General features: G+C 16.7%; 5 protein-coding genes across 5 annotated transcripts, besides 31 other annotated features; 3 read left to right on the top strand and 2 right to left on the bottom strand. All coding sequences in view use genetic code 6, as the record gives it.

The window, feature by feature from the left end:
• Positions 1-22: 22 nt before the first annotated feature.
• Positions 23-61: a microsatellite.
• Positions 62-1,006: 945 nt separating this feature from the next.
• Positions 1,007-1,336: a microsatellite.
• Positions 1,012-1,317: a microsatellite.
• An 18-nt stretch (positions 1,337-1,354) lies between the features above and the next one.
• On the bottom strand, positions 1,355-2,157 carry IMG5_023260 (hypothetical protein). Its single transcript, XM_004039368.1, has 2 exons — positions 1,958-2,157; positions 1,355-1,882 (listed from the first exon to the last, which is right to left on the bottom strand). The coding sequence occupies exons 1-2, from the start codon at positions 1,991-1,993 to the stop codon at positions 1,466-1,468; spliced, it is 453 nt and encodes a 150-aa protein (XP_004039416.1). The 5' UTR covers positions 1,994-2,157; the 3' UTR covers positions 1,355-1,465.
• Positions 1,886-1,933: a microsatellite.
• A 106-nt stretch (positions 2,158-2,263) lies between the features above and the next one.
• Positions 2,264-2,359: a microsatellite.
• Positions 2,360-2,586: 227 nt separating this feature from the next.
• Positions 2,587-2,636: a microsatellite.
• Positions 2,637-2,857: 221 nt separating this feature from the next.
• Positions 2,858-2,903: a microsatellite.
• Positions 2,890-2,952: a microsatellite.
• Positions 2,913-2,953: a microsatellite.
• A 101-nt stretch (positions 2,954-3,054) lies between these two features.
• On the top strand, positions 3,055-4,415 carry IMG5_023250 (hypothetical protein; the record flags this gene model as incomplete). Its single annotated transcript, XM_004039367.1, has 2 exons — positions 3,055-3,751; positions 3,799-4,415. The coding sequence occupies 2 exons, from the start codon at positions 3,055-3,057 to the stop codon at positions 4,413-4,415; spliced, it is 1,314 nt and encodes a 437-aa protein (XP_004039415.1).
• Positions 3,746-3,785: a microsatellite.
• Positions 3,754-3,797: a microsatellite.
• Positions 4,416-4,895: 480 nt separating the features above from the next.
• Positions 4,896-4,934: a microsatellite.
• Positions 4,935-4,999: 65 nt separating this feature from the next.
• On the top strand, positions 5,000-5,281 carry IMG5_023240 (hypothetical protein; the record flags this gene model as incomplete). Its single annotated transcript, XM_004039366.1, has 1 exon — positions 5,000-5,281. The coding sequence occupies one exon, from the start codon at positions 5,000-5,002 to the stop codon at positions 5,279-5,281; it is 282 nt and encodes a 93-aa protein (XP_004039414.1).
• Positions 5,282-6,350: 1,069 nt separating this feature from the next.
• Positions 6,351-8,316, top strand: IMG5_023230 (hypothetical protein; the record flags this gene model as incomplete). Its single annotated transcript, XM_004039365.1, has 6 exons — positions 6,351-6,354; positions 6,414-6,458; positions 6,906-7,189; positions 7,267-7,581; positions 7,866-7,971; positions 8,246-8,316. 6 exons carry the CDS (start codon positions 6,351-6,353, stop codon positions 8,314-8,316), a joined length of 825 nt encoding a protein of 274 aa, XP_004039413.1.
• Positions 6,465-6,502: a microsatellite.
• Positions 6,849-6,894: a microsatellite.
• Positions 7,726-7,801: a microsatellite.
• Positions 7,728-7,802: a microsatellite.
• Positions 7,802-7,855: a microsatellite.
• Positions 7,803-7,851: a microsatellite.
• Positions 8,317-8,526: 210 nt separating the features above from the next.
• IMG5_023220 (hypothetical protein) lies at positions 8,527-9,660 on the bottom strand (the record flags this gene model as incomplete). The annotated part of the gene is made up of 1 exon (XM_004039364.1): positions 8,527-9,660. A coding segment is annotated over one exon (1,056 nt), but the record flags the coding sequence as incomplete, so codon positions are not given.
• A 45-nt stretch (positions 9,661-9,705) lies between these two features.
• Positions 9,706-9,754: a microsatellite.
• Positions 9,709-9,763: a microsatellite.
• A 718-nt stretch (positions 9,764-10,481) lies between these two features.
• Positions 10,482-10,522: a microsatellite.
• Positions 10,523-11,117: 595 nt separating this feature from the next.
• Positions 11,118-11,151: a microsatellite.
• Positions 11,118-11,152: a microsatellite.
• A 1,508-nt stretch (positions 11,153-12,660) lies between these two features.
• Positions 12,661-12,706: a microsatellite.
• A 123-nt stretch (positions 12,707-12,829) lies between these two features.
• Positions 12,830-12,882: a microsatellite.
• Positions 12,883-14,029: 1,147 nt separating this feature from the next.
• Positions 14,030-14,078: a microsatellite.
• Positions 14,079-14,891: 813 nt separating this feature from the next.
• Positions 14,892-14,993: a microsatellite.
• Positions 14,927-14,978: a microsatellite.
• Positions 14,994-15,531: 538 nt separating the features above from the next.
• Positions 15,532-15,596: a microsatellite.
• A 2,503-nt stretch (positions 15,597-18,099) lies between these two features.
• Positions 18,100-18,135: a microsatellite.
• Positions 18,136-18,401: 266 nt separating this feature from the next.
• Positions 18,402-18,505: a microsatellite.
• Between the last annotated feature and the right edge of the window lie 2 nt (positions 18,506-18,507).

The raw sequence follows: 18,507 nt of genomic DNA, 5'->3' as shown, positions 1-18,507 counted from the left end.
TTTTAAGGTAAAAATAATAAAAATATATATATATATATATATATATATATTTATATATATAAAAAAAAATTAGCAAATTTACTTTTTTAGCTCTTTAATATTCATTTTCTAATTCCAAAAGATATTTTTTTTAAATTTTCGAATTATATTTCCAAATCTTTCAGTTAATTTTTAGTATAAATATTAAAATGTTAAACTAACTATTATTAATATCTTTTAAGAAAGTTTTAATATAAACTTTAAAGATTTTCTTAAATACTCTATTTCTTATTAATAGAAATATTTTTTAAATTGTTTTTCATTTTTTCAAATAAAATCACTCTCTATTAAAATTTCTATTAGTAAGAAAACTCTATTTATTAAATTTCTCTCTCGGTTCTACCTTTTTTAGTATTTTAAATTTTTATAATTTCCTTTTCTATTTTTTCTTCCAAATCTTAATTATTTATAAACTTTTACCCTTAAATTTCCTCTACTAGTTTTTTTTTAATTCTTCCTATTTAATTTATTATAATTTCTCGATTTTTTATTAAGCTTAATATAATTTTTGGTAAAAAATATCAATATTATTATTAATAATTTGTCTTTATTTTAATTCAAACTACCTTAGAATTTTTTTATTTTTTTCCTTTTTTTCCTCTAGTTATTTCTATTTCTCATATTAATAAAATTAAATCTCTTTTAATTCTAAATAGGTTAATTCTTCTTCTTATTCTTATTCTTCATCAGAATCTTAATTTTCTTATCTTATATTTAATATTTCTTATTTAAAATTTGTCGTTTATATTGTTTCTTTATTTTCAGTTAAAAATTCAATACTTTTGTCTTTTTATATTGTTTAAGGATTTTTTTCAGAATTTTATTCTATTTCTTCAGCTATTTTTTCTGATAATTTATTTAGTTTTTATAAACGATTTTATTTTTTGTTTTTTTAATTTAATTATTCTATTAATTCTTCATTTTTTTCAATTTCTATTCTTTAGTTTTTCAATAATTGATTCTCGATTTCTTTTTATTTTTTTTCGTCTTCTTTTTATTTTTTTTCGTCTTCTTTTTATTTTTTTTCCAATTCTTTTTATTTTTTTTCGTCTTCCTTTTATTTTTTTTCCAATTCCATTTATTTTTTCTCGTCTTCTTTTTATTTTTTTTCGTCTTCTTTTTATTTTTTTTCCAATTCTTTTTATTTTTTTTCGTCTTCCTTTTATTTTTTTTCCAATTCCATTTATTTTTTCTCGTCTTCTTTTTATTTTTTTTCGTCTTCTTTTTATTTTTTTTCCAATTCTTTTTATTTTTTTTCGTTTCCTTTTATTTTTTTTCTTCTTCTTTTTGTTTTTTTACCAATTCCTTTTATTTTTTTCCTCTTTATTTATTTAATTTTAAATTTTATTTTATTTTTCCTTATAACTATTTTAGCTTTCTTCTTCTTAATTTAAAGTTTATAATTTCCCATTGCTATCCTTATTTTTCAAACTATTTTTATTATTTTTGTCCATAACCATATCATCTAGTTAAACTTCTTCAATATCATCAAAATCTTATTTTTAAACTTTTTATTTATTATTATTATCAACATTACTATCATCATTTCCATATTCCTAAATTAAATTTTACAATTTCGATCTTTTTTTCGACTTAATTTAGCTTTTATTTATTTTTTCCCTTTTACATTCAATAAATTTTTTCCTATAAATTTCATCTAATGGATGTTCATCCTAAAATTCTTCAGTTTCCATATTAAAAAAATATATTTCATCATGTCCTCCTATTTATGCATGTTTCCAAGGTTCCGGTAATGGTTATTTAAGTCCTTCTTTTGCAATATAAAAAAATTCTCGATCTTCAACGGCATCCATTCCTAAATATTTCGCATATTCTTCGATTTCTTTATATATATATATATATATATATATATATATATATATATATATGTATAGTTAATAAATTATTATTTTTTTACCTTATTCATTTGGCTCATAATTAGGATCAAAATCATTATCTTCGATAATCATAATTTATTATTATTAATTTTATTATTACATCCTTAAATATTCCATATATTCTTCCTCATCTGCAAATTAACCCATTTCTTAATTATCATATATATATTCTTCTTCACCTTCTTCATAATTTGGATCATAATTTTATTCATCTTCATATTCTTATTCTTCGTTTTGATAATAATGTTGTTAGTTTTATTAAATGTTGTTTTTCTAAGAATAAATTTAGGATTGTTGTTGTTATTTTTGGAGGGCTTAACGTTTCATTTTTTGAATTAAAAAATAAACTTATTTTATTATATTATTTTTTTTTTTATTTTTTTGAATTAAATAAATTCAACTTTATTAATATATTTTTTTTTAGAAAATAGTTATTTTTTAATTTATTATATTATTTTCTTTTGTATATATATTATTATTTGTAAGTATATTATTATTTAAACTTTTATCCTTATTTTAGTTTAGTATTATATACATTTTTTATTTATAATTGTTTATTAGATATATATAATATATACATTTCTTAATATAATTAAAAATTAAACTATTTATTTATTTATTTATTATTAAAGTCTTTTATATAAATCAAAAAAATTAATTATATTTTAATTAAAAATAAATTAAATTTAAATATAAAAAAATATTTATGTTAACTTTAATTTAAAAATAATTTAATAAAATAATTAATTTCTGATTATTTATAATATATTTTAATGATCTATATATATTAAAATATCAAAATAAAATATATATTTAAATAATTTATTGCTATATATATATATATAAAATACAATTCAAATTTAATATTTATATAATACTTTGATTATATTTTTTATTCATATATTAATTAGAAAATTATTTTTTCTTATTTTTTACATTTAATATTTTTTAATTTTATTATTTTTTTATAATAAAATTTTTTTATTTTTTTTTATTTATTTAATTTTTTTTTTTTAAAAAAAAAAACATTTCATTAAAATCTCTATATATATATGTATATATATCTTTTATCTAAAAATAAAAAAAATCAAATTTAATAAAACAAAAGTATAAAATCATGATAAAATTATTATAAAAATACACCAAATTTACAAATACCCTTCCCACATATATTTCATTTAATTTTTCTAAATGGTCAAAGCCTAAGAAATCCAGCAAACCAAAACAAAGAAAAGTCGGATATGCAATATCAGATGAAAAAGCCGCAAAACTCTCATAATCCGAAAATGAAATCGAATAAAAAAAAGCCAAAGAAAAAGCTTTATAAACCGACTAATTTAAACCAGAAAAACATATAAAAACCCAAATTGCAGATTATGACTAATAACTTACTGACGATAGGCTTTTTTCTCTTCTTTCTGATTATAATTTCCGTTTTCAAGGTAAAAGATTAGTTTAACCCAAAAAAACTCCCGAACAAATCCAAGAATTTTAAAAAATTGAGGAAAAAAAAATTATCTACCCTAATCCAAATTCCATTCCTTAAAAATAACCCCCTGGTCTTTTTAGAAAAGCCGACGTAGTTTACTTCAATCCCGAAAATCTAGTCAATTAGAAATTCAAAAGCTAACTTAAGCCAATATCACCAACCAAAACCTCCAAAAGAACCGGAGTTCTTGGCTATAAACTAGGAATGACCTCCATATGGGACAAATGGGGAACTTTAGTCCCTTTAACAGTCATATAACTAGATAGATGTTAAGTTGTTTAAGTAAAAACTGAAGAAAAAGAAGGATATAATGCCTTACAATTAGGTAAAAAAAAAAAAATTAAAAAAAAAAAAAAAAAAAAAAAAAAAAAGGTATTGGTGAATTAAATCCTAAGCGAATAAAAAAGCCTTAAATCGGTCATTTTATGAAAAGCAATATTCCTTCTAAAAAAGACTTAACCGAATTTAAAGTGTCAAAAGACTGTCTTCTTCCCCCTGGCTTTATGTTAAGTGCCCGTCATTTCACTCCCGGCTAATTAGTAGACGTAAGTGGAATTTCAGTAGGAAAAGGTTTCCAAGGATGCGTTAAAAGATGGAATTTTAAAATGTAAGATGCGACACATGGTAATTCTTTATCACATAGAGTTCCCGGTTCTACTGGATAAAGGTAAGATCCGGGAAGGGTTTTTAAATAGAAAAAAATGCCAGGAAGAATGGGTTTCAAAAAGGTTAATATTCATAATTTATAAGTTTATAAAATTGATGTAGAGAATTCTTTGGTTTATATTAGGGGGAATGTACCGGGAAAACCAGGTACTTGTATTTCTATTAAAGATGCTTTATTATAAAAAGATTTTAATAATGAGTTTTTGAATTTCCCGACATTTATTGAGATGGAAGACGTTAAATTAGCTAATGTAATTGTTGCTAATCCGCCTGAAAAAGATCCTTCGGAAGAATATATCCATGATAATGATGTTATAGATTGATTTTTTTTTTTTTTTAAAAAAAAAAAAAATGAAATATTTTTCAGATAAATATATGTGTGTGTATGTTTTTTTATTTATTTATTTTTTTAGTTTATTTAATTGAAATTTTATATAATTTTTTTATTTAAATGATTTAATTTTTTATTTAAGAAAAATATTTTTTATAACTAACTTATGAAAAATTAACTAATATAAATTTTTTATTTATTTTATATATAAATTTACATTATTTTATAATAATATATATGTATTTTTTTCAAATATCTTTATTTTTAATAATAATTAAAATAATTTGTTATAGTTTTTTTTATCATTTTCGAATTAGAAACTTATTATTAGTTTATTTTAAATAAAAACTTCATTTAGTTTAAGAATAATACTTTTATTTTTGTGCATTAAATAAAAATCTTCTATTCAAAAATTAAACGACGTGGAAAAAAAAAAATTAAATAAAACTAAATGACGATAGAAATTTGTTATTATACCATAAAATAAAATATATACAATATAAAAAAAATAAAAATAAAAAGCAATATATAATTTATTAAAAATATAAAATAAAACAAATAAAAAAAATATATAAAATGTCCGCTGAAAACTTTGAATTAGCCGCTGAAGAAATTAAGAATTTTATTGCAGGAAATGGAAAAGTTTCTGACGATAATTTATTGTAATTTTATGCTTTTTATAAATAAGGAACTGTAGGTGATTGCAATACAGATAAACCTGGAATGCTTGCATTGAAAGATAAAGCCAAATGGGAAGCTTGGAATGCTAAAAAAGGAATGAATTAAAATGATGCTAAAACAGAATATGTAAAATTGGCTAAAACTGTACTTCCTGCAAATGTTGCAAGTAATCTTTGAGTTTGTAATAAATAAATATATATGTTTATATATATATATTTATTTATTTTTTAATAAAAGAAAAAAAAAGATGTGATTAATATGATATTTTATATATAAAATAAAGAAATAAAATTTAAAATAAATATTATATATATTTATGTTTTTATTTCTTTTTATTTTTATATTTATTAAATCTATTTTTTTTAGATATAAAATATATTTTTTGAATTTTTTGAAATTTATTTATAATTTTACATTTAAATAAAAATGGTTATTTTTTATTTATATTTTTAAATTAAAATTTAAATTATAAATATAAAAGATATATTATCTTTATATAAAGTTATATAAATTATAAATTTTATTTATTTTTAAATTAAATCAAATTCGTATAAAAAATAAACATATGTTTAATTATGACTTAGAATTCTATTTTTCTTTGTAAATTTATTAATGAAAACAGTTTAAATTGTTAAATAAATAATATATTTAATTATTCCTTTTTAATTGTACTTAATTATATTATATTAATTATTATCATAAAAATCCTATAATGTAAAAATTTCCATTATATGCAATTTATAAATTAACAATGATAAATAACATATAATTTAATTAAAATTTATTTAAATAATTTGTTATATATTTTTATTAAATAAAAATAATGAGCTTTATTTTTCTCTAAAATAAAATTATTTGAATTTTATATTTTTAACTTTTACTAATATATTTAATAATCCTAACATTTTTATAATATAAATTTTACTCCATATCAATTTAATTATTTATAATAAACTATTAAATTTTATATCAATATTTTTTTAAAAAATAAACAAAAAAATAACAATATAATAATAATAATATTTACCTTATTTTTTTTATCAAAAAAAATAATTATTTTTTAATCATTGTATCGAAAAATATATATTTTAATAAAAAACTATATTTTTAAAACTCAAAATAATATAATATTGTAATTTTTTTAAATAAATACATTTTAAAAATATTAATTTATTTAATCAATATCTAATTTTTAATAAAAAACAAAAAAAACAAAAATTAATCAAATCTAACTATAATAATTAACATGAGTAAACAATAAAAAATATCTTTATTTTAAAATATTATTTCAAATATAATTTCTAAAAAGTTTTTGATTCTAAATCACCTCATAAGACAGAACACGTTTATGCTAGTGCATATAATAATAATAATAATAATAATAATATTAATAATAATTTAAGTATAAAATTTAAGTACTATTTAATTTAAAAAATATAAAAAAGTATAATTGAAAGAAATAAATTTAAAGGATATAGCTTAACCTAATCATTATAGTTTTTTTTTATTTATAAATCCTGAAAGTGGAGGCAATTTGGCATCTACATATACAAAATTAGAAGTTATTTTAAAAAACAAAATAATAAAGAAAAAACTAAATAAACAAAAAAACAAAAAAAGACTGAAAGTATGTAATTTATATTAGGAAGAGAAAAAGAAGGGCCTTAATACCATACAATTGCATATTTTTATAATTTAAAAAAATAAGAACAACATTAAATTGGTTTTACTAAATTAAAGCAATAAATAGATGAAAGTAAAATAAAAATATATGAAATAATATAAAAATAAATAAATTAAGAATAAACCAATGTAAGAGCAATAGTATGTGGAGGTGATGGTACTGTAATTTGGGTAGTAAATGAAATGGTGAACTATAAATGTGATATAAGTAATTGCCCAATAGGAATAATACCTTTTGGGACTGGAAATGATTTTGCAAGAGTATTAGGTTGGGGCGGAGGTATGTCAGAAGGATAATTATTAGGAAAAGATATGTGTTAATTTAAAAAAATTATGTAAAACTGGATAAATTCAAAAATAGAAAATTTTGATATTTGGGATATATAAGTAGAAACTAATGAAGTATGTTTTTTTATAGAAAAAATTAAAAACAATATATATATTTATGTTATTATATGTATATCAACAAAATAAAAAAGGATGGATTATTTAAAAAAATAGAAAAAGTAACAAAAAACGGTAAATAATTCCTAGAAAAAAAAGTATATGAAAAAAGAAACGAATAAAATATAATGGAACCTGTAAAAATATTAAAAAAATAAATGTGCAATTATATGAGTGTAGGTGTAGATGCTAGAATAGGACTTGGATTTGATAAAAACCGTACATAAAGTTAAGCCGCAAATAAATGTGTTTATTGTTGGGAAGGTTTTAAAAAAATGTTCTTAAATACTTTAAAAATGAATGATGTTATTGAAAAATTAGATGTAGTGTAGAAAGATGATAATTATGATGTAAATAATATAAATATTATACAAAGAAAATATTTAAATTTTATATAATTTAATTATATAAAAAAAAACATAAATAAGCAAAAAAGATATAAAAAAAATATTAGTAAATACATTTATTAAAAATAATAGGATTTTTTTTGACTAAAAAAATAATATAAATTAAATTAAAATAAAATAACCTAAAATAAAATAAAAAAATAAAAAATAAAATAAAATAAAATTATATATATATTTATTTATATATATATATATATGTATATATATATATATTTATTTATTTTTAGATTAATGATATAGATATTGAATTATAATAAGATAAAAATTTATATTAATGTTAATTTGCTACATAATCTTAAAATTTTAAATAATAAACATAAGAAGATGCATTAAGTTACTTAAAATTTATTTTTAATAAAGTTTAAAAATATTTTTTTTAAATAGAAAACAATAATGATCAATAATCTATTATTTTAAAAGGAAATCCAATTAATATATTACTTCTAAATATATCAAGTTATTAAGGGGGAGTTTATGATGTTTGGAAAAATTGCAAAAATAAAATTGCTTTATAAGATAAATAAGATCATTAAATATCATATTAATTCAAAGACCAAAACCATGGAGATGGATAAATTGAATTCTTATCTTTTTATTCTATTAATAGTTTAGGTTCTGAAAGATTTTTCAAAGGCTAAGCATATAAAGTTAGTTAAGGTTCAGGTCCTTATGTTTTGAGATTTCGAAAAGAAGAAGATAAAAAAAAATAACCAATTAAGACATATTTTTAAATTGATGGTGAATATTTTTTAATTATATCACCAAAATGTATAAAAATCTAACACACTAAAAATCTTCCTAACGGAAAAATAAAAGTTATGTCTTTAAATAAAGACATTAAATGAAAAAAATAAAATCATTTATACATATTTAAATCTATATATACATAAAAAGGAATTATTAAAAAAAAAAAAAAAATGATAAACATAAATAAAAAAACAAATAAAAATAATATAATAATTTCTTCAAATATTTTTAAAAACCCCTTATATCTACTTATAAACTTCCTCCGGATTATCTTCAGCATTAACAACTACAACATGTCCTGTTTTTTTGTAATATTCCACAACAGGTAAAGTTTCATCTCTAAATGTTTTGAATCTTTTTTTTAATGATTCTAGATTATCATCACTTCTTCCTGATCCTTAAGATCTTTTCATGACTCTTTTAGTCATAGTATCCTCACTACAATCAAAGAATAAAATAAACTTAAAATCAATAATATCTTCCATAACAGAGTTCCATCCTTATACGTTTTCCCAACTTCTCGGATATCCATCTATAAGGAATTTGTTCTTTTCCTATCCATGCTTTTCCATAGCATTTTTAATTAACTAAACAATAATTTCCTTTGGTACGATTTTCCCTTCTTTTATATAATAATCTATTAATTTAGCATGCTCACTTCCACTTTACATTTCTTCCCTTAGCAAATCTCCTGCTGATAAATGCTTAAATCCAAAATCTCTCACAATTTTTTCACATTAAGTCCCTTTTCCACATCCCGGTCCTCCCAAAACGAACACGACTTAAGGCTTTTTCAAATAAGCTTATTTATATGCTTCTTCATAAGTTAAATTACATCTAGAGACAGGAATTATCTATTTCTCTTTATATTCAATAGGATCAATATATCTTCTCTCTTTTTTTGGTAAATAATGTGATTTTTCTTAAGCATCTTAGATTTCATTTTGACACTAAATCTCCTTTTTTAGAATTATTTTTTAATCCTAAAAATCTTGGTTTACAGTAGTTGTGTATCTCATTTCTTTAGGGAAATTAATTCCTTTATGTAATTAATTATTTATAGACATATAAGTAGACTTTCCGTAGGTTTTACCGTATACATTTTCACTTTTTATACTAGGAATATAACCTGCGTATCCAGGAATATGGAACTTCTATCCATTTATTTAACATTAGTCTTCGTTGTTTTCGTGGAATGGTATATGACCAGTATATCCGGGAACGATTATGCTAGTTTTATTTTAGTACATTTATGTTTTTTATTAGTTTTTTAATAATTAATTTTTATTTTATAAAATTTCTAGTTTTTATAAGTTTTTTTTAATATTAAAAATAAAAATTAAATTAATATTAAAAATATATTATATTACAATATATTTATTTATTTTAAAAATAATAATTATAAACATCAGTGCATATATAATATTTTTTTATATAAATGACAACTCCTGGACAAGAAGATTATGAAGAATAAGAAATATAATTTCTTACATAATATAATTCAAAGGAAGATAAATAATTTCAAGAAAAACTAACCGAAAAATATTTAAATACAAAATATTATAAATTAAAAGGTTAAATAATTTTCTAAATAACAATAAGTTCATTAGTAAAAAAATAAAATAGAAAATAATAAAAATTATAATAAATAAATAGTGTTAATACAAATTTGAGATTTTAAATAATACAATTAACTAATTATTAAAAAATACAGACGAATTTGGAATCATTTTTTCATCAGATTTAATATAAAAAATTGTTTTTTATTGCGAAGATCTAGAAATAATAGGATTAATACTTAAAAATGTTATTGAAGTAAATAAATAACTTAAAGATTCTAAAAAAATAGAAATAGTTTAATTATTAGATGATAAAATTAGTTCTTTAAATAGGAAAAACGAACTAAATACTTATTTTTTTACAAACATATTATATGATATGATATAATATAAATCAAGTAAATCTGAGAATTTTATAAATAAAAAGGAATATCATTTATTAAATGAGAAAATATATGCCATAATAGATGGAATATTATATTTTAATTCCGATTAATTAACTATATTACAAACCAATTATATGATATAAGTAAAATGTATATTATATTTACATATATATATGTATATTTTAATATATAAATATAATATAAAACCATAAAAGATTCTATTAAAATGGCTTATGATATTACCATCAATTCTTCATATTGAAATATTAAAAATAGAAAAATTAACCGATTTAATATTATATAAATGCTGTTCTATAAATACATAAAAAAATTATGATCTTTTAGAAGAAATGTTTGATTTTATTTTTAATTCTTTAAAAATAAAATGGGATTCATAAGATCCAATAAGAGCAAATTAAAATTGTTTTGCCTTATTTGAAAAAGTAATAAACTATAAAAAATTAATAATTTTTTATTTATTTTTTAAATATGAGTTAGGAGAAAACAATATAAAAGATTTCTTCGAAAAAAAAGGTTTTAATATAATAATTGGACTTCTTTAATAATAAGATCTTGAAAATATATTAAATAATTTGATAGATTGTGGATATACAAATGAAATATCCTAAATAATATTACAAATAATAAATTAATTAATAAAAATCTAAAGATATGACTTAGTCTTTAATATATATTAAAATTTTATCCTTAAAAAGATTCTATAAAAACTCTAAAACAGACATACATTATATAATACAATATAAATATTAACTAAATGCAAATTTGGTAAAAAATATAAAAAAAATAAAAAATATAAAAAAATAGGTTTTGCGTAAATATATAGCTTAACAAATGAAAATATAAATACTATAAAAAGATAAACAAATATAATACTATTTAAAAATAGTAAAGAGAACATTTAATAATTTTTAAAATTTCTCTAAGCAATAAATAAAACTAAGATTCTGGTATAAAATGTACATACAGACTTATCAGAAACAATAAAAGAAATAAAAAGAAAATACACCATATCAGATTTAAACCAATTAGAATACGAAAACTATTATTTAAAATATTAATTAAAGATAGATAAACCTATAAATGATTATTCAATAATAATACAATAAAATGAAACTTGTGGTCTATATAATTTAGGAAATACATGTTATATGAATTCTTTTATACAATGTTTATATTATACAAAAGAATTCAGAAATTTAATATTAAGTATTAATTATTTTATTTTTTTATTAAAAAAATAACAAAAAAAAAAAGCTATATAACCATAATTTAATCCTTAAAAATTAATAAATTAATAAAAAGATAGTTTAGAAATACTTATAAAACTATTTTTTTCAATGTATACGTAAAAAAATATTACTGAAATATACCCGAAAGAACTCAAAAACTCACTCCCTGAACCTTTTAAATCATCTAATGATTAATAAGATGCTAGTGAATTTGGTACAATGTATATTGATTTTTTAGAAACATTATTAAAAAATACTTAATAAGAAAGAATTTTAAAAGAATATTTTATAGGAAATTTATAAAACATAATAACGTGTTTAAAATGTAAATAAAAAGCATAAAACTAGGAAAATATTTTAGAAATATTAGTTAATTTTTCAAATAATGCATATAATTAAATCACTAATTAATATAATTTAGTTCAACTTATAAAAAATACATTTGAATAAAAATAGTTTGATGAAAATAATTAATATTATTGTGAAAATTGTTAATCAAAGTAATAAGCGACTATCTAAATAAATGTTTAATCTCTTCCTACTTATTTAATTGTTACGATTGGAAGATTTAGATTTGATGTTTAAAGTTAAGAAAGAATTAAACTGCTTGAGATTACTGATTTACCTCAATATATTGATATTTAAGATATTTTTCCACATATATAAATAGATAACAAAAATCATTTATTTTATTATGATTTATATGCCATTATTATTCATTTAGTAAATATTAATTTTATTTAATTTATTAAAATAAAAAAAAGGGGTCATCAGGAGATACAGGACATTATTTAGCATATGTAAAAAATATTGAAAGTAATATAAATAGTAATTGGTTACTTTTTGATGATAATTTTGTTGTTTAAACCGAAATTAGTGATTCTAATTAATTACTATAAAATTTTGCGTATATTTCTTTCTTTCTTTTTTTATTTATTATTTAATTATTTATAATTAAATTTAAAAGAAATGCAGAAACTCCATATATGTTATTTTATGCTAATAGATAAGGAAAATCAGTAAACTTATAGGAATTAATTAATTCAAATAAGAAGAAAAAAATAGGAATAAATTGATATGTAAAATAAACAATTAATATTAATTAAAAAATAATATAAAATAAAAATTTTACATTTAAATATAAATTAAAAAAAAATTTTATAAAAAAACTTTAATTAAATTAAATGGAATAGAAATTTTTAATAAAAATTAAATTTTATAAATATAAAAATAAATGTGTAATAAAATAATATATATATATAATATATATATATATGTATATATATATTTTCATATATATATTTTCATTTATTTTTATTATTTTTTTTGTAAACCTTTTAATTTTCTTTTTTATAGTATATTTCTATTCATCAATTTTTTTTAATATTACTTTCAAACTTTCATAATAATAATATTAAAATTTATAAAATTTTTTTAATATAAATTATTTAATTGTTTTAGTATTTTTAAAAATTTATTAATAATTTTTTTTTATTTAAATTATATACATATATTTATTTAATTTATATTATAACTAATTTTTATATATTAATTTTTTACAATAAAAAAGAAAATATAAAATAATTTAATATATTATAAATTTTAAAAATATAATTTTATATAATCATATTAATGTCGCATATACCTGTTTTTTATACTATTTTTGCATAATAATTTTTTTTTTACATAAACATCACATATATATATATATATATTACAAAAAAAAAAAAATGACAATTATATCTCCTTAAGGAATGATATAACTTGAAAATTATAAATATATATGTGGAGAATATTCATTTTTGGATTAAAAAATGAACAAATTTTGGTTTTGGATAGCTGAATAATTACCACTAGTAAAAAAATAAAATATAAATTTAATAATAAAAAAAAGACATTAGCTCCTAATACTATTACATTGATTGGATTTTTCTTTATAGTTTCTTAATTTTTAGTAATGCTATTCTATGATATTACTTTATCAAAATAACTTCCTTCCTGGGTTTTTGGATTTGCAAGTATATACATTTTTATATACTAAACATTAGACGCTGTAGATGGAAAATAAGCCAGAAGAACGGGTACTTCTTCTCCTTTAGGACAGTTATTTGATCATGGATGTGATTCTTTTGCTTTATGTTTTTTTATTTTGGGTGTCGCAGAGGCTTTGAATGTTTAAGCTGAATACGTTTTTTATATTTTTATAGGATTTTAGCTTGCTTTCTTCTGTTCGAATTGGAATGAATACCATACTCATGTACTTGAAACTTAATTTTGTAATGTGGGTGTTACTGAGGCTTAGTATATAGTTATTTTCTTACATTTTATAACCTTTTTATTTGGATAATAAATATGGAATATAAAAATTGGAGATGTGCTTCCAGAGTTTATTTAAAATAAGATTAAATAATAAGTTTTAAATGAAAAAATATTCGTTTTATTAATTTATTTTGCATTATTTATGTCTATAATAATTTGCTTATATTGTGTATATAATACTCTATTTAAATTCAATAAAACAAAGGAAAATAATAATGTATTTAATATTTTTATTTAATTCTTTTTATTTTTTTACAAAAAAAAAATATTAAATTTTAACTAAAAAAAAGATTAAAATAACAAAGATAGAAGCTTTAATATAATGGATTCCAATGTTATTAGTTGTTTTTTTAGGTAAATTTTATTTAAATTAAAATATTTATTTTTTATTATAATATATATTAATATTTTAATTAGTTTTTTTATATAAATTTAATTTTTTATAAAATACAAAAAAAAAAAAAAAAAAAAAAATAAATTAAACTAATGTATTATATATGATAAAATATTTTTAATATGATTTTTTTTTAAGAAAAATAATAAAAAATATTCTATAAACGTAATAAACATATATATATAATTAGAATTTTCGATATTCTAAAACAAATAATTATATTTTGAATTCTCATCTATTATTTTAATTTGTTTTGGACTTTTGGGATCTTTAATTACTTTTAAATTAATTGTTTGTTCTTTAACTAGAGTATTATTTTTTATTTTATTTTTAAAAATTTATTTGATAGATGAAATTTCCAGTTTATCATTTAGAATTTTTACCTTTTATTATCTTTTTTTTATTGAATTTATTTTTTAGATAATATATTAATCTATAAATTTAGAAATTACTTGTTTTTTTAGTACTTGATTCTACTATTTACTTTTCCTTAAATTATATAAATAAAGTTATAAAAGAAATATGTAATCATTTAGGAATATAATGCTTCTCTTTAATAAAGTAAAGATAAAAATGAGTGAATTTAATAATTTAAGTTTATATAAATAAATAAATTAAAAAATTAATAAATAAATATATATATATATATATATATATATATATATATATATAAATATATATTATAACATAATAAATATATTGATTTTTTTTATTTATATAATTATACAAGAATAAAATTTATAATTAACCTAAAATATAAAAATTAATTTAAAAATATATAAAAAATATAGTCTTTATTTAATATAAATTTTTTTTATAATTTCATTTATTTTAAGTATTTATACATTATGCTAATCTTTTAGTTTCTTCCTTATACACATATATAATTTATATATTTTTATTTTTATAAAGCTTATTAAAAATAAAATGGTTACTTAACAATATCTCCAATCTTTTTTTTGCTTTTATAAACAATCAGTTAATTATTAATTTTCTTATAAACAACCTTGCTTAATCATTAATTGTTTTGCCGTTTCATATTTTACATCTGTTTCTTTAATTGAATCACATTTATCACAAAATTCGTTTGCTTTCTAATTTTCCATATAAAAATATTTTGTTTAAAGATATCGAAATAATAAATATTAAATAAAAATTAAATAAAATAATTCAAAATATTTTTATTTTATTGATAATATATTTCTTATTATATAATTTGTATTTAATGCAAAAAAAATATATATAATTAATTATATATAAAATATTAATTTAATATTTGTATAAAAATAAATTTAATTATATAAATAATAAATATAAATGTATTATAATATTAAAATAACTTATATAAATTTATATAATTATTTTATCTTCAAATTCTGATTTATTAGAATATAGATAAACAAAAAAAATTAATTACAAACAATATTATTAATATTTTCAAATTGAATTGTTTTAGTTATAAAAATAAACAAATAATTTATTTTATTGTTTTTTTTTTGTTAAATGATTTAATTTATTATCAATTTGTTTAATCTTAAATAAATTAATTATTTCAAGATTTTTACATGTATATTTAAATAAGGACTAAAGATTGTTTTAATTATTATTATAATTTTAGTATTTCAGTATGACTTAATTATTTTAAGTATTCTTAATCTTATTCCTAAATCTATATAAATATTTATATATATATATAATTAAAAAATACTAATTTTATTAAATTTTTAGACTCATATTTTATTTATTTTTTATTTTAAATGCAAGCATTTACCTTTATTTATTTATTTTAAATATAAGTTTAAATAAATTATTATAAAAAAATAACTTAATTTCTGAAATTTCCATTTTATAAATAGAAGCACTTTTTTTAATATAAGGTTGCTTTAGAAACGTATAAATTTCATTGAAATTACTTTTTGTAATTTTCATTTTAATTATATAAAATCGGCTTTCATAAATACTATTATATTATGAATTTTATTAATGTTATTTATCCTAACTCTAACAATTATTAATTATTTTATTTTTAACTTCGATAAATTCTTAAGAAAGTTCTCCTGGAATTAATCTAGGCTCAATATCTTAAGTTAATTAATCAATATATAAATTAAACCAATCAATTTATTTTCTATTTAATAATATTCCATCAACCCAACCATCATCATGTACTCCAATATACCTTATGTATAATAATTCATTTTTATATTTTTAAATAAAATAATGTACATTTTTCCTCCTTTATTATTTAAAAATCCACAAATATATTCTCCATATTATTATAGTTTCATAGCTGCGATAAAATCTTTTTAAATTCTACAAGAAGAAAGTTTTTGGTAATTTTTAAATTCAGTCTAATCGCTTTCACTGATTTCTAAAAATTATTTGTAATTATAAAATTTACTATTTTTTTAAACACTTTATTAATTTTTTATTTTATTAAAATTTTCATAGTCTATTGAATCGGATTAGTTTTTTATTAAAAGTAATGGTTTTTCTTTTAATTAATACTCTTATAATTCATTATTATATTATTCCTTTTCTTCTTATTCATTTAAAAACAATTCTTTTTTACTTTTCCATTTTATTTATTCCTCTTATGTATGATAATATGAACAATAATTTGAATTTTAACATTATTCTTGTTTATAATCGCATTTTTATGTTTTATAATTTAATGGATGATATAAATATTCGAAATAATTCATACAATTTTCATCTTATTCATCTTCTGTATCTCTATAATAAAAATTTGTGTAATTAAATTATTTATTTTTATATATTATTGGTCGTCTTTTGTCCTCTTTGGAATGCCAGTTTATACATTTATATGGTAGTTAAAATAAATTATTTTTATATATTTGACATATTTAATATTGCTAACATTAATTTATTTTATATTCCAGATAATTAAATTCCATTATTTTTTTTATTTATTTTTTTCCTTTTTAAATAATATACTAAAGTATATTATTTATAAAAAGTAATATTTAAATTTATTATTTAATCTATTAAATTAACACTTTTTTTATTAAAATTTTATAACTGAAATTAGACTTAAACTTAATGCTTTAGAAAAAACAAACAAATTATAATCTGAATAAATAAAATTGTATAATAGAATTTTTTTAAAAAAAACAAAAACATAAAAAATTATAAATATAAACAATTATGAGTTAAATTTATAATTTTAATAAATTATATATATTAAAATGGATATTTATTTTTTAAAACATTTTTAAAGCTTTAATTTATTTAATTTAATAATAATTTAATTATATACATATATGCATAATTTTTAATTTTTTAAAACGTAAATATTTTAAAAAATACAAATTAAATATCATTTTAAATTAAAAGTTTTATATAGAGTATTCTGTTTATGATTAATAAAAAGCTCCTATTCTAAATATTTTTATTAAGTAATTTTGTAAAAATTATTATTTTATATTATCTATAATAAATTTATAATAAAATAGCATGAAAAACTTAAATATAAAATAATTCAAATTAATAAAAGTTTTGTATCTGAAAAATAAATTTTTTAAATTTTTTTTATATTTAAAATATATATATATATATATATATTAATTGAATTTTTATTATTTAAAAATATATTAATAAATATAATAAAATAAATTATTTCTATATTCATAAATTTTAATGACAATTTATAAAAAAAAAAATAGATTTTGAAATAAAAATAAAATAATAAATTATAGGATGAATAAAACATTTTTTTAATTCAATTATGAATCTGAGTTTAAATATAAATTTAATCATATTTTTGTAGTTTTTGTATATAAAAAATATAAAATAAATATTTATATAAAAAAACTATTTATTATACTATTTAAATTCTATTAAAATTTAAAAGTTTAAAGAAAAAAATATATAAATATCAATTATATGATATATAGATATTATGATTTAAAAAAATAAATAAAAAAATAAAAAATAAATAAATATATATTATAAAAATATAGTTAATAGGTATATTAATTATTAAAAAATATATAAATCAAAAAAAACATATAAATATGAATAATAATAATATAATAATAAATATTAAAAAAGAAAAAATAAAATAAAAAAATTGTAAATGTAAAGAATATATATATAAATATATTTATATAAATGTATATATAGATAAAAAGTAAATATATGTATATATATATATATATATATATATATATATATATATTATATACATATTT

This window comes from Ichthyophthirius multifiliis (assembly GCF_000220395.1).
Source record: "Ichthyophthirius multifiliis unplaced genomic scaffold scaff_1120509249686, whole genome shotgun sequence".
In the NCBI taxonomy this organism is placed as follows: Eukaryota; Ciliophora; class Oligohymenophorea; order Hymenostomatida; genus Ichthyophthirius; species Ichthyophthirius multifiliis.
This window is presented reverse-complemented; position numbering and strand designations above follow the sequence as displayed.